Source organism: Macaca thibetana, chromosome 16 (assembly GCF_024542745.1).
Source record: "Macaca thibetana thibetana isolate TM-01 chromosome 16, ASM2454274v1, whole genome shotgun sequence".
In the NCBI taxonomy this organism is placed as follows: Eukaryota; Metazoa; Chordata; class Mammalia; order Primates; family Cercopithecidae; genus Macaca; species Macaca thibetana.
In genome coordinates this window covers 72,143,344-72,159,234 of record NC_065593.1, presented here as the reverse complement: position 1 = coordinate 72,159,234, position 15,891 = coordinate 72,143,344, and the positions used below count along the sequence as shown (strand labels likewise).

Sequence of the window (15,891 nt, the reverse complement as noted above, 5' to 3'; positions counted from 1 at the left end):
AAAACAGATCCAAGCCATTATTAGTGCTTTGTATTTAACAGAGCTGGCATAAAATTATTGAGGGGAAGATGAACTCCTCAGTATATGATGTTGAGATGACTAGTCTTCTAATTGGAAGAATGACTAGAGCCCTCCTTCACACTACACACACAAATAAACTCCATGGCTGGGCATGGTGGCTCATTCCTGTAATCCCAACAATTTGAGAGGCCAAGGTGGGAGGATCAATTGAGCCTGGGATTTCAAGACTGGACTGGGCAACATGGTGAAACCCCATCTCTACAGAGAATACAAAAATTAGCCACGTGTGGTGGCACACACCTGTGGTCCCAGCTATTCAGGAGGCTGAAGTGGGAAGATTGTTTGAGCCCTAGAGGTAGAGGTTGCAGTGAGCCAAGATCATGCCACTGTACTCTAGCCTGGGCAACAGAGCAAGACCCTGTCTCAATAAATAAATAAATAAATAAATAAATAAATTCCAGATTGATTAAAAACCTAAATGTGAAAAAATCAAAAGAAAATATATGCAAGTAGCTATATTATTTGGATAGTAGACTAGGACTAATTAAATAAAACATAAATAAATGCAATCATTAATATTACAATGCTAAAATTAAGAGCCTTTGCATAGCAAAAAACACACACATAAAAAGTTTAAAAAAAAAAAACCTTTGCATAGCCAAAGACACCAAAATTAAAAGAACCATCCCTGGGCCGGGCACGGTGGCTCACGCCTGTAATCCCAGCACTTTGGGAGGCCCAGACGGGCAGATCACAAGGTCAGGAGATCGGAGACCATCCTGGCTAACATGGTGAAACCCCGTCTCTACTAAAATACAAAAAAAATTAGCCAGGCATGGTGGCGGGCGCCTGTAGTCCCAGCTACTCGGGAGGCTGAGGCAGGAGAATGGTGTGAACCCGGGAGGCGGAGCTTGCCGTGAGCCGAGATAGCGCCACTGCACTCCAGCCTGGGCGACAGAGTGAGACTCCATCTCAAAAAAAAAAAAAAAAAAAAAAAAAAAAGAACCATCCCTGCCTGGAAGTAAGTATTTGAAAATGCACATATAGACCAAGGACTAGTATTTAATTGAAAAAAAAAAAAAAAAAAAACAACTCTTAGAGATCCTTTTTTTTTCACTTTGAAAAAAAAAAAAGACAAAATAATCCAATCAAAAGATGGGCAAAGAATTGAACATGCAATTCAGAAAAAAGGAAATGTGAATGGGTAATATATACATGAAAAAAGTTCTCACCTTATTAGAAAACAGGAAAACACAAAATAAAACAGCAATAGCATCCTCTTTTACACACATCAGATGGACAAAAATTTTAAAAATCTGCTAATGTCAGGTGTTCACAAAGATACGTGAAAACAACTCACTTCCAATGCTAGTAGGAGATATAAACTGATATCACCTCTTTAGAGAGCAATGAACGGCAACTGGAAAAGTTGAAAACATATATACATTCCACTTAACAATTATATTTCTAGGTAGAGCCCTAGAAAAATTCTTGCACTGTACACAAGGAGACATTTACCAGGAGATTAGTCCTAATGCTGTATGCAATAGAAAAGAAATGGAAGCGATTCAAATATCTACGAATGGGAATACATTATGGCACATTCACTTAATGGAAAATTCCACAGCAGTTCAACTTAATGAACCAGACATGCTTTGATAAATTTCAAATGCACAGCATAATGTGCAATATATCAGCTGCAAAAAAAAAAACAAGGCCGGGTGCGGTGGCTCACGCCTATAATCTCAGCACTTTGGGAGGCTGAGACGGACGGATCATGAGGTCAGGAGATTGAGACCATCCTGGCTAACATGGTGAAACCCCATCTCTACTAAAAATATAAAAAATTGTCCAGGCGTGGTGGCGGGCACCTGTAGTCCCAGCTACTCGGGAGGCTGAGGCAGGAGAATGGCGTGAAGCTGGGAGGCAGAGGTTGCAGTGAGTTGAGATTGCACCACTGCACTTGAGCCTGGGCGACAGAGCGAGACTCCGTCTCAAAAAAGAAACAAAAAACAAATGTATATATACACATATAATATGATGCCATTTATATATATTTTAAAGATATACATAATATTACTACATTTATAGATATTGTTTACAGACAACCACATATGTAATAAAAGCATCAAAACATGGAGAAACCACCCTCAAGTTGTGGTTACCTTTGGGAAGAAAGAGGAATGAGTTGGCATGAGAGGAAACTTTACCTGTATCTACAACATTTTATTTATTTTATTTTATTTTATATATTTTTTTGAGATGGAGTCTTGCTCTGTCACCCAGGCTGGAGTGCAGTGGCATGATCTTGGCTCATTGCAATCTCCACCTCCTGGGCTCAAGAGATACTCGTGCCTCAGCCTCCTGAGTAGCTGGGATTACAGGCGTGTGCGCCCACGCCTGGCTAATTTTTGTATTTTTTAGTAGAGATGACGTTTCATCATGTTGGCCAGGCTGGTTTCAAACTCCTTACCTCAAGTGATCCTCCCACCTTGGCCTCCCAAAGTGCTGGGATTACAGGTGTGAGCCATCACACCCGGCCTATTCGTTTTTTTAAAAGAAGAAAGTTCATCACAAATATAGGGAAATGTTAATTTGTTAAATCTGAATGGTAATGTTAAAATTCAGAAGTGTACACCAAAAATGGTCTATTTTACTGTAATTTTAAATAAAATCGAAAATATAAATTCTGGGTGGCAGATACATGCATGTCTGTTACCTTTCTCTTGATTTTTTATGTATGTGAAATTCTCCACAATTAAACATAATATTTTAAAAGTAAATTAGGTGGAGAAATGGAACCTGCTTACTGTCAAAATTGGGTGGATTAGTGACTGATTGAATAACAAAAGGTATGGATGATGGATAGTGGCAACCAGGAGAGAAAATTCTATGTGTAACTTAGAAAATAATGTGATTTAGTAATGTGACTCAGAAGTCTGAACTTGGTCCTATTAGATTTTTTTTTTTTTTTAGATGGAGTCTTGCTGTGTTGCCCAGGTTGGAGTGCAGTGGTGCAATCTCAGCTCACTGCAAGCTCCGCCTCCCGGGTTCACACCATTCTCCTGCCTCAGCCTCCCAAGTAGCTGGGACTACAGACATCCGCCATTACGCCCAGCTAATTTTTTTGTATTTTTTAGTAGAGACAGGGTTTCACCATATTAACTAGGATGGTCTCGATCTTCTGACCTCGTGATCCACCCGCCTCAGCCTTCCGAAGTGCTGGGATTACAGGCGTGAGCCACCACGCCCAGCCGGTCCTACTGGATTTTTTAAGCCAACATCTGGCTAAATATCTAGAAGATATCCATACCCTTGAGAAACCCACAGCCAGGAAGGGTGATAACTTTAAAAGACTGAGTGAGGGCTAGGCACGATGGCTCAAACCTGTAATCCCAGGACTTTGGGAGGCCAAGGCAGATGGATCACTTGAGGTCAGGAGTTCGAGACCAGCCTAGCCAACATGGTGAAACCCCGCCTGCTAAAAATACAAAAATTTGCCAGGAGCGGTGGCAGGCACCTGTAATCCCTGCTACTCAGGAGACTGAGGCGTGAAAATTGCTTGAGCCTGGGAGCCTGAGGTTGCAGAGAGCCAAGATTGCATCACTGCACTCCAACCTGGGGGACAGAACCAGACTCTGTTTCAAAAAATAATAGTAAAAATAAAAATAAATAAAATAAAAGACTGAGTGAGGATCCAGAAAAACTTCAGTAGTTTGGAATTACAGGCCATTTTCTATCAAGATGAAATTAAATAGGGGCAAGTGTATGGTCTTATCTTTGGATCCCAAAATACAAATTATGTAAGTATGGGATAAAATACTAATAACTTTGCAATGGCCTGTTTGAAAGAAATACAGTAGTTTTAGTTGACAATTCAATATGAAGCAATTATATATATATATACACACACACACATATACATACACAATAATTTATGAGTGTGTATGTAATAGATATACAGCTGCAAACATTATTCTTCAACTGCATCAATAAAAGTAAAGTAAAATATCTAAAACCATGTACTTGATAATCCCGCCCAATTTTCCACTAGTCAAAACATACTTGGAATATTTTTATCTGTTCCTAAATGGCACACTTTAAAATGGATATAGACAAACTATATCTAGTAACTCAAGAACTAGAAACTCAAGTGATAGAACGACTGAAGAAATCAAGGATACTTAACCTGGAAAAGCTAGACTTGGGTGTATCATGGTGCCATTAGATGGAGAAGAATCAGAACTATGTACGCCACAAGACCTCGCTTAGCAGGACCAATGGGACCAAGCCCGGTGGGTAGGAATGCCAGGAGAAAGACTTCTGCTCAGGTTAAGGAAGACATTTCCAAGCACACAAACCATCTCAGAATGCCTTACAGTGGATTTTGCTGTTGCTGGAGGTGTTTCAGCAAGAGCGAGACCCTGTTCCTCAGGTTTGTCCTGAAGGAGATTCAGACATCTATTAGGTGGTTGAACATATTGGGTGGCTGGTTAAGGTGGACAACCTGGAAGATCTTTTTCAACCCTAACTTTCGACACTCAGACTATCTGTCAGACATTGATTGTCCTGATTCTCTTCCAGCATGCATAGGTAACCAATGAGGCACAAGAAAAGAAATATTTTTAGTTACGCTTGCACCATTCTAAACCAGGTCCACCATTTCATAATTTTAAAAAGTTCTTGGCATATTTGGTAGAGTAGGGATGCATATTTTAGAACCAGTAAGATTATGATTTAGCAAGAGAGAAAGAAAAAAATTGACAGAATATGAATTAGATAAATCCCCATAATCCTACAAGAAAACCAAATCCATTACTTAATCGTCACAACCTAGAGCCACCTCAGGGTGACTCAAGTCCTACATGCATAAGTCATGTGACTGCCTTGTGGGTTGGGCTGCTTCAGAATCGTAATTCATTAAACGAGTATTAGCTGAAATGTATGACGTACAACACATTGTGCAGGCATTGGAGAGAATCCCTTAAGAAATAAGCCATGGTCATGGTTCTTGCCTCCTGATCAAGGTACGGTCCAAGGCCATTTGGTTCCAGCGTTTTCGTAAGTCCACAGGGGAGTGGGTCCTGATTGTTGGACCGGCCGTAACTAAGATGTTCCCAGTGCCCATTTAATAATGTACACAGAGAAATATCGTTGACCTATGGACCTGAACACTTGAGCCGGCATAGTGAGTGGATTCTCTTCCTTACATCAATCTGTATGGGAAGTCAAACCACATTCAGAAACTGCCTTATTGATTGCCTAAAGTAATTATTAGAGGCACTGGAAATATTCAAAGCCTGTGTAATCAGAGCCTACTCTCTAGTTAATGTGGAAATGAGAAAGTTGCTCAAAGGGGAGTTAGAGTCAACAATAATTATTATCACTAAGCAAAGAGAGCGTAAACACCCGTCTATCGACCTCTGGTCCACTTTGGCTGGTGGTTACGTTGTCTATGGGGGATGAGTGGGAGACAGGCCAAAAAGGAGGCGTGAGGCTTTAACAGTCAAGGTCCGCAGTTGCCAGCAGGAGAAACTGAGTCTCTTGAGCAGAGAGGACATTTCATGGAAAGATGTTAGGAGTCCTCAGGATCATCTGGAGGCTTAAGAGTGGGCAGAAATCAACAGCCCCATGATGACAGCCATCTTTAAGTAGAGCCAGATGGCTTCATTCTGCCCCCAGCCATCAGCACCACAGCTGTCCTGAGTAGATCTGAATTGTCCCTTTTTTCTTTCCATCACTTGTTCCAAAATCCCAAACACAAGTGCCCCATTGGGTTCCCAGACGAAGCCCTGGGCTACCAGTGAATGGGAGAAAGGAACTGCTAAACTGTTTCCCGAAGTGGCTGCACTATTTTATATTCCCGTCAGGAATGCCATAGGGCTCCAATTTCTCCACATAATCACTGACGCTTGCTATTGTCTGTCTTTCTGATGATAGCCATCCTAGTGGGTGTGAAGTGGTATCTCGTTGTAGTTTTCATTTGCATTTCTCTAATGACTAATGATGTTGAGTGTCTCTTCATGTGTTCATTGGCCATTTGTATATCTTCTTTGGAGAAATGTCTATTCCTTTGCCAGTTTTTTAATTGGGTCTAATGTCCTTTGAAAATGCCATTCATCCTTTTAATACATGCCTCTCATTTCCCAGAGATTGTGAGATTGCTTCATCTGGCCCCCTCCTACAGCATCTGACATACTGTTGATATATTGTAATGGTTGCCTATTATACTTGGTATATGAGTACTAATGCATTAGTACATTTACATTAGTACTAATACAATAATACATTCGGTAGTTGTGCTAGGGCTTTTTTTTTTTTTTTTTAGAGGGAGTCTCGCTCTGTCATCCAGGCAGGAGTGCAGTGGCATAATCTTGGCTCACTGCAACCTCTGCTTCCCAGGTACAAGTGATTCTCCCGCCTCAGCCTCCGGAGTAGCTGGGATTACAGGCACCTGCTACCATGCCGGGCTAATTTTTATATATTTAGTAGAGACAGAGTTTCGCCATGTTGGTCAGGCTAGTCTCGAACTCCTGACCTCAGGTGATCTGCCCACCTTGGCCTCTCAAAGTGCTGGGATTACAGGCGTGAACCACTGCGCCCAGCCTGTACTTGAGCTTTTGATCCAGTTCAGTTAACCAAGTAAGTAGTATGCCTTGGCTCATCTTCAAAAATCCTGGTTACAACTGGCATCCAAGGAATGGGGGCATGATACAAATCAAATTCTAGAATAGTGATTCTAAATAAAACCTGTCACCCAGAAACATATGAAGGTGGACTTTTCTTTTGTCACCTTTTCTTTTCACTTAATCACTAGCATCTCTCGGATCCCTTCCCACTGAAGCCCAGGAGGGGAGGGAATGGGGATGGGGGTGGAGGGGCACTGGAGAAAAGATGGAGGCTATTTTTAGGCTTGTTTTTCAGCCATGAAGTGTCATGTTCTTCACCACCCTGGCTGCTGGATTAATTAGGCTGTGCTGGCAGCTGCCAGTCAGGGATGGTTGCCAGCTTCTAACGGTGATTCCGCCTAATGCCTGAATTGATTTTCAGGGAGAGAACATTTTTCCCGCTACGTGGCCCTTGCCTTCCACGGCAATGTCTCCTGGCCTCTGGTGGCTTTGGGTAGGAGAGGATAAAGCTTTCGTAAGTCATGAACCCTTTTTTAACTGATGGGCTTGCAAAACTACCAGCCGGTCCTTTTACCTAACAGCTTGTTGGTAGAACCTTGTGGTCATGGCTTGCGTCTCTCTTTCCCATTTCTGCTTCCTATTCTCCCAGATCTTCTCCAAAATAAGCTCAGTGCCCAGAACTTGTGTGGCTTTGAGAGATTCCACTGCCCGGGCAACAGGCAATAGAGAAAGTGTCAGAGACATAGACTCTGACCAAATAGCTCATTTTCATGCTATTTTCCCAAGAATCTCTATGTTAATTATTAACTTCTAGATATACAAAGACAATATTTAGTCATTCAAAAAATATATATTGAGGCCGGGCATGGTGGTTCACGCCTGTAATCCCAGCATTTTGGGAGGGTAAGGCAGGAGGATCCCTTGAGGCCAGGAGTTCAAGATAAGCCTGGGCAACATAGTGGTACTGTCTCTACAAAAAGTTTAAGATATAGGCAGGCGTGGTAGCATACTCCTCTAGTCCTAGCTACTCAAGAGGCTGAGGCAGGAGGACTGCCTGAGCCCAAGGGTTCAGGGTTACAGTGAGCTATGTTGGCACCACTGCACTCCAGCCTGGGTGACAAAGTGAGACCCTGCTTCTAAAATATAGGTCTCCCAGCACATTGGGAGGCCGAGGCAGGCAGATCGCTTGAGGTCAGGAGTTTGAGGCCAGCCTGGCCAAGCTGGTGAAACCCTATCTCTACTAAAAATACAAAAATTAACTGTGTGTGGTGGCATGCCTGTAGTCCCAGCTACTCTGGAGGCTGAGGCATGAGAATTGCTTGAACCCAGGAGGTGGAGGTTGCAGTGAACTGAGATTGCATCACTGCATTCCAGTCTGGGTGACAGAGCAGGACTCTGTCTGAAAATAAATAACATAAAATATGGGTCTCTCTATCCATTTATTTTTTTATTTTTTACCAAAATATATGAGCTGCTGCCCATGCTATGTTTGAAAGATGGCTCCTTATCTGGTAATAGCTGGTCAAGTTACTTGACTATGTGAATATATAGACTATATACATAGCCTATACATATATACACACACACACATACACAGGCAGAGAGAGAGACAGAAACACCTGCTGGGCATCAGGCACCGTTCCAGGTGCTGGCGTTGCAATAGTGAACAGAACAAAGATCCCTGCCCTGGTGGGACTTGCATTCCACTTGGGAGTGACAATGCACAATAGCCATAATAAAGAACAGTATATTGGCCAGGTGCAGTGGCTCACCCCTATAATCCCAGCACTTTGGGAGGCCGAGGCAGGTGGATCAGGAGGTCAGGAGATTGAGACCATCCTGGCTAACACGATGAAACCCCGTCTCTACGAAAAATACAAAAAATTAGCCGGGAGTGGTGTCGCGCGCCTGTAGTCCCAGCTACTCAGGAGGCTGAGGCAGGAGAATCACTTGAATCTGGGAGGTGGAGGTTGTGCCACGCCTGGTTGACAAAGCAAGACTCCATCTCAAAAAAACCCCAAAAAACCGTATATCGTCTAGAATATATAATTTTATATAGTCTGTATACTTACTTATATTACATATAATTTATATTATTTACATATATATGTACACACACATATATATATGTACACACACATACATATATATATATATATGTACACACACACACGCGCACACATAGAAGGTGATAAGTGTTATGGAAAATAATAGAGAACATGAGGTGCTTCCTTCCAACCTTTTAGTCCATGCTATCCTATTCTGTCCCCATCTCAGTACTTAAGAACGTGCCAGGGACTCTCATGCTGCCGGGCCCCCCTCCCCGTGCTCCTGTGGGAAATCATAGAAACAGAATGCTTAGGCCTGGTTGAGATCTCAGAGGTTTTCCAGGAGGCTTTCCACCTTGGTTCTGCCTCACTGCTGATGGATGATGGTGTGTCCTGTGTCGCCTCGCCAGGGGCTTCTCAGCACACTGGCCACATGACCCTGATGCTGTCCAAGCAGGAGCCTTCCAGGAACCTGCAGGAGGCAGGCCCCTTTTCCCAGAATCCTGACACAAACTGTGTTTTTAAGCAGGGAGGTTGGGGGTGGGGCTGTGAGTCCAAGTTCAAGGAACTCGGTTTCTGGCCAGTCCTTGCAGGGGAGGCCTCGGCAGCCCTGCCTCCCACAGGTGATAGCTCTGGTCCGGAAACTGCTCACTTCCCTACTGCCATATAAACAATTACATTAAGAGCACAACTAAAAGACCAGCCAGAACAATCACTTAGAAGAGTAACTAAATGAATCAGAGCAGCTGGAGAATATATTTTAAGACCCCAGAAATCACTGCACATAGAATTGAATGGGGGCAATTGATTATGAATCAAACAGATGTCAATTGCCAGTTTCAGTGCAATGAGGAAACAAAAGGTCAGTATATTCCTCCTGGACTATCTTGTGAGAAATGAGGATATGAAGGTAGCAGAGTTCTATTTAAAACGAGCTGCAGTTATTTGAGCATAATCTCGTTGCAGAATGTGGCAGATTTTAGGCACGCTGTCTAGAAGAAAATTCCAGGACTGTCTTTTCTGCTGGGAATGTTTAAGTTCTGGTAAAGGCCAGGTGCACTGGCTCATGCCTGTAATCCCAGCATTTCAGGAGGCTGAGATGGGAGGATTGCTTGAGCCCAGGAGTTTGAGACCAGCCTGGGCAACATAGTAAGACCCTATCTCTGCAAGAAAATTTAAAAATTAGCTGGGTGTGATGGTGCATGCCTTTAGTCCCAACTACCAGGGAGGCCAAGGGAGGAGGATCACTTAAGCCCAGGAAGTCGAGGCTGCAGAGAGGCACGATCATGCCACTGCACTCCAGCCTGGGCAACAGAGCGAGACCCTGTCTCGAAAGAGAAAAAAGAGAAGAACAAAATAAAATTTCTAGTTAAGACTGCCATAATTCTGACCCCTGTTGAGAAAATGAAATTAGACTCCATATAAATACGTTTGGCCTAATGGTGCTCAAAACCTCCCGGAGCAAAGCCCGAGTGAGCATACATTGCAATGTGACATTAGGTACCGGGGGAAGTTTGATCATGGGGATTGTAAAGTACCAGAAGCTTCTAATGGAGGGATGATTTAGGTTTCTGCTCCAGAAGCTCTTTATGAAGTAGGTAAACACCCTTAACCCAAGACCAGTTCAGATTACGCCTGCCCCAGGACCTTCTTATCAAGTCAGCTGTGATTTCGGGAGCCTTAGGGAATTTATGACATGAGAGACATCTGCCAGGGTTCTAAACCTTGTTGCTGCTGATGCTTTGGGCTGGATCTTTATTTGCTGTTGTAGGGGGTTGGGGCCTGTCCTGTGCATCATAGGAGGTTGAGCCGCATCCTGGGCCTCTGCTTAGCAGATGCCAGTAGCACCGCCCACCCCACCCCACCTCTGTTGAGACAACCGAAAATTTCCGGACGTTGCCAGATGTCTCCTGGGGATGGGGGCAGGGTGGCAAAATCTCCCTCTAGCGAGAACCCCTGTTCTAGGGTGACCAGCCATCCCAGTTTGCCTGGAACTGAGGGATTTTCTGGTAGATGAGACTTTCAGTGTTAAAACCAGGGAAGTCTCAGGCAAACCAGATGAGTTGTCCATTTGGCTGTGTCATTGATAGTTTCTATTTCGTACCAACGTTTAAAAGTTAAGAATCCAGGCTGGCGTGGTAGCTCACGCCTGTAATCCCAGCACTTTGGGAGGCCAAGGTGGGTGGATCACTTGAGGTCAGAAGTTTGAGATCAGCCTGGCCAACATGGTGAAACTTCGTCTCTACTAAAAATACAAAAATAAGCCTGGCGTGGTGGCACACACCTGTAATCCCAGCTATATGGTAGGCTGAGGCGGGAGAATCGCTTGGACCTGGGAACTGGAGGTTGCAGTGAGCCAAGATTATGCCACTGCCCTCCAGCCTAGATGACAGAGCAAGCCTCTGTCTCAAATAAATAAATAAAGTAAGTAAGTAAGAAACCAAAGCTTTTGAAAAGTCTGTCTTTGGGAGGCGTTGACAAAGCATCTGGGGGAATACGACGCTGGTTATGGTATCGTTTTGCCCCTCTTTTTCCTCAATGTCTCTAAAGCCTGAGCCCTGGTGAGATGGGCCACTGGAGGTTTGACCCTAGCCCATAGACCAAGGAGACTTGATTCAAACTTGCTCCCTTTCTAACAGAGAGGCTCTTGTTTGACACTTGAGAGTGAGCTTGACTGACAGACTTTTTCTTGGAATTGTAGGCTGTGTGACAGTATACATCATGAAAGTGACAGTAACAGTGGGGACTAATTTAATTCCATTTTCCTTTACAGGCCCTGATAAATCATTGCTGCAGGGAAAAATAAATTTTGCTTTCAGACAAATGATTCGAATAATGATGTGCTCCGAGGAAATTGGGGGCTGAGAGAAGATCTGTTAGTGGGCTTAAAAATATTTAAATAGCGCATCATGGAAGTTGTTGCAAATGCCTCTCGTACCTGGCCTGGAAAATACCAGAAGGAACCTCCTTTCTAGACTAATTAGAAGAGTCCAGGCCGTGCGCTGTGGCTCATGCTGGTAATCCCAGCACATAAGGAGGCTGAGGCGGGCAGATCACCTGAGGTCAGGAGTTCAAGACCAGCCTGGTCAACATGGTGAAACCTTGTCTCTATTAAAAATACAAAAATTAGCTGAGTGTGGTAGTGCATGCCTGTAATCCCAGCTACTCGGGAGGCTGAGGCAGGAGAATAGCTTCAACCCAGGAGACGGAGGTTGCGGTGAGCCAAGATTGCGTCACTGCACTCCAGCCTGGGGGACAGAGCAAGACATCTCCCAAAAAAGGAAGAAGAGTTCCATAAAATATCAACCATCTTTACTAAATGATCGTGGTTTTTTAGGTCATCTCAATGGAAAAGATCATTGATTATCATGCTGCATATCCTATATAAGTTGGTGACTGAAACACCTAAAATAGATTCTAGAATCTGGGGTCCTGAGGGACCATTTACAAATAGGAAAAGTCTCAACGTGGATGGAAAATTGCCAATAATTTTCACCTCTCTTCTAGAAAATGATTGTGGCTTAGGAGTCTGGTTCTGCTAGGAGGCTTTTAAAATGCTATAGGGAATGAATTATGGGGTGAGGAGGTACTTGGGCCCCAGAGTACTACTATGCAGGAGGATTGGAGTGAATTTGAGAAGGGGTGTAGTGTAGATGGAACCCCTGCCCGCAAGAGGGGTGGAGAATGGGCTTTAGTACTGTAGGGAGACATATGCGTTTTGTCTAAGCTAAATAATGCCTGGCTTACTTGAGGGAGATTCTCCATCCCTGTGTCAGTCCATTAAAAGCACAAGAAAATCACCCGTCTGCAACTGGAATCCACATCTTCCCACACTACCATTGGCATATTGCGCTAGGGTATGGGGGCAAACAGGAAGGAACCAGAGGAAGTTTTGCTCATGACCATTTCCTGCAAGCGAGCCAGTGCAATTTTCCCACTGTCGGCGTCACCTGAGTTGCACTCCAACTTTGGTGATGGATGGAATACATCATCAGCGAAAGCTATAAAAACCCCATCCTTTTGAGCAGTGTGAACGTAAGGGAAATGAGCAGTTACTGCAGAGAGGATTTTATAGGAGTGAAAAATTCTGCATCAGAGCAGCAAGGATTGTTATATGAATGATCAAACTGCTTCCGCTGACTCCTCACAGCCCACCTAAGAGCAGGGGCCTTCGTCTGACACTCACTCAGCTTCCGGGGAGCTTTGCTTTCCCATTTGTTTTAACCCTGAGTAACAGCCGGGAGCTATGAGTTAGGTCTGGCCAGCCACTGAGAATCCATCTTTGTCTTTTCAAAAGCCAGGCCTGGTTACTGTCAGAAATAAGAGAAACAACTGGAAAAGACAGGCAAGGTACGCAGTATTTTACAGGCTCTGATTGTCATTTAGATTTCACATCCAAGAGGGGTTTGAGACTTGGGATTCTATTAGCTCCACGTGCCTTCCAGCCTCCTGGTTCTATCATCTTGGAATTCAGAACCGCTTCTTGATGTTTCTTATGGCCAACATGTAGCCCTAAGAAGCTGAAAGTCTACGGAGTCTCCCTGGATCTGATCGACTGCTAGACGTGAGCGGCCCAGACGCTTAGCTATAGGCCCCAGAGTAGGAAAGAAGCAAATGGTAACCTCTGGAAGGACAGAAACCCTTGATTATTGGGCTAGGATAAAAATGAAATCATGCAGATATGTCTTAAGGAATAGAAATAGTATATATTTCAATATAATATTTAAGGAATTAGCTGGGGCTGCACTGTTCTCTAAGGTTTGCCTCTGAAGAAAAACAAAACTTCATTGGTTTTTGGTTTGCAAAAGACCGTGGGACCTGTGCCTTTTGAGAATTTGTTTTCTGCAAATGACTGCTCCAGAGGAATGGCTGTGTCATTTTATTGGCTTTGTAATAACTTTCCGAAACAAATTGCCGCAAACTAGGTGGATTAAAACAACACATATTTATCCGCTAGCAGTTCTGGGGGCCGGAAACCCGCAATCAAGGTGTCGGCAGTGGTGTTTCTTTCTGGGGAAACTGAGAGAGAATCTGTCCCGTGCCTCTGTCCCAGCTTCTTGGGTTCTTTGACTTGCAGCAACCCCACTTCCATGTCTGCCTCTGTCCTCGTGTGGCCGTCCCCTCGGTGTGTCTCTGAGTCTCAAATCTCTTTCTCCTTTCTCTTATAAGGATACCAGTCATTGGAGTTAGGGCTTACCCTAAATCCAGGATGATTTCATCTTGTGATCTTTAACTTAATTACATCTGCAAAGAGCCTTTTTTCAAATCAGGTCATATTCACAGTTACTGGAGGTGAAGATGTGGATGTATCTTTTGGGGCAGACACAATTCAACCCACTACAACCAGATTTTGTTCCTCTTCCTATCTCCAAGTTGCTGCTCTCTGTTGCTTTTGTCCATTTTCAAAAGGTCACTTGTATGGGTTGCTTAGGCTGACGTCTATCTCTAAGATTAGCTTCCTCTCCCTGCCAGTGTTTGGGCGTAAACATTCCAGGATACCACTCCTAGGAGACAAAGGTCAGGCTGGCCAACCCTCCAGACATGGAACCCTTCAGGCCCTGAATTCTCATGTCTTTGCAAATCCAAAGGGGGCAGGCTGACAGTCTGATGGAGTCCCCCCGCCAGGCCTTCTGTCTTTACACATTTTGAGAGCACTTGAATATGCACGGGAAGCAATTAACTATGACAGACACCAAAGAGATGGGGAAAGGGCAGCTGTGGAGAAAAGAGATGCCCCAGCATCCCCCTGATTTCTCTAGCATTTTATCCAGAAAAATGTGATAGTGTGGTGAGACTCTGAACAGACTCTAATTGTCCTTTTTCTTTCTTTCCTCTTAGCAAACTGCCTAGTTGGGCTAGAGCTGTTGTCCCCAAAATATTTTATGTGACAGAGAAGGCTTGGAACTATTATCCCTACACAATTACAGGTAAGTCCTTAGTACAACTGTATGCCACATGTAGTGAATGCAAGGACACAGCGTCATTGAATTTCACTGATTTACAGTTGATGATCCAAGCAGGGCCTTGTGGGAGCCCCGTAGTATCCCTCTCCTTTTTTGGTTTCTTACTTGCAGGTCATCAGCACTTCTAACACAGACACAGAGATGGCAGGTGTCAGGGGGGCTAAGCTAAGCCCATTCCATCTTCCTTCTTAGAGTTACAATGAATAGCTTATGGAGGGCCAGGAGCAGTGGCTGACTCCTGTAATCCCAGCACTTTGGGAGGCCGAGGCCAGTGGATTACTTCAGGTCAGGAGTTCGAGACCAGCCTGGCCAAGATAGTGAAACCCCGTCTCTACTAAAAATATAAAACCAGGAGGCGGAGGTTGCAGTGAGCCAAGATTGTGCCACTGCACGCCAGCCTGGGTGACACAGCGAGACTCCAACTCAAACAAAAAAAAAACTTACGGAGAAGGAAGGTGAAGATCTTTATAGAGACGTTTCCAGAGGTTTTATGATTCTTATTTCCCTGTTTCCTCAATAATTCCCAAGTACTTTAGAGGTATGATTTGTCTATAAACAAGTTGCTTATTTTAACTTGTTTGTTTTTACTACTCCAAATGTTGACTATAATTTGTATAAAAGATTCTCTCTCTGCCTCCAGATGACTTCCTTTGCTATTAGATAATATGAAAATCTTAAGGTCGATTTGCCTCTCACTTGCAATGCAATGATAATAAACTGTTTGTACTGAATACTGTCCTAGAAACTGTGGCCAAAAAAGCTCAGAAGATTTGGTTTCTGCCCTCAAACACACTAACATTTGAAATCCCACCTCAACATCATCGTAACAAGCTCTTCTTATTGGTTACAAAAGCTGCTTTTCCACTTGAAAGATTTCCTTTTTGGTTAATGAAATGCTCTACTGGAATTATTAGTCTTTCGTTTGCTTTTATAATGCCAACTCTTTGGTTTTTAATTAGCCACAAACCTATAGGGTAATTGAATCTTGTCTGACTGTTCTTATCTGCCCAGCCACAGAAGTATCATGAAAGAATTTCAGTGCAAACATGGAGACATTCAGTATTTATGGAAGTTTCATTAGTATATTTTTCGTAATTATAGTTCATCAGTATTTGTTAGTTCTGTGGTTTTATACTGCATATAAGCATCGTCTAAATCATCTTTTGTCTCTTTTCTTTCCCCTCTTCTTCAAATGAACCTGTGGAAACAGAATACACAGTAAGTTTCATT

General features: G+C 43.5%; 1 protein-coding gene across 1 annotated transcript in view; it reads left to right on the top strand.

Annotated features, from left to right (window-relative positions):
* Positions 1-15,891, top strand: part of PITPNC1 (phosphatidylinositol transfer protein cytoplasmic 1) — a 322,554-nt gene that overhangs the window by 161,308 nt on the left and 145,355 nt on the right. Inside the window, exons 3-4 of the mRNA XM_050762493.1 lie at positions 14,537-14,625; positions 15,872-15,879. Of these exons, the coding sequence (XP_050618450.1) occupies positions 14,537-14,625; positions 15,872-15,879 (97 nt within the window). The remainder of the gene's footprint in view (positions 1-14,536; positions 14,626-15,871; positions 15,880-15,891) is intronic.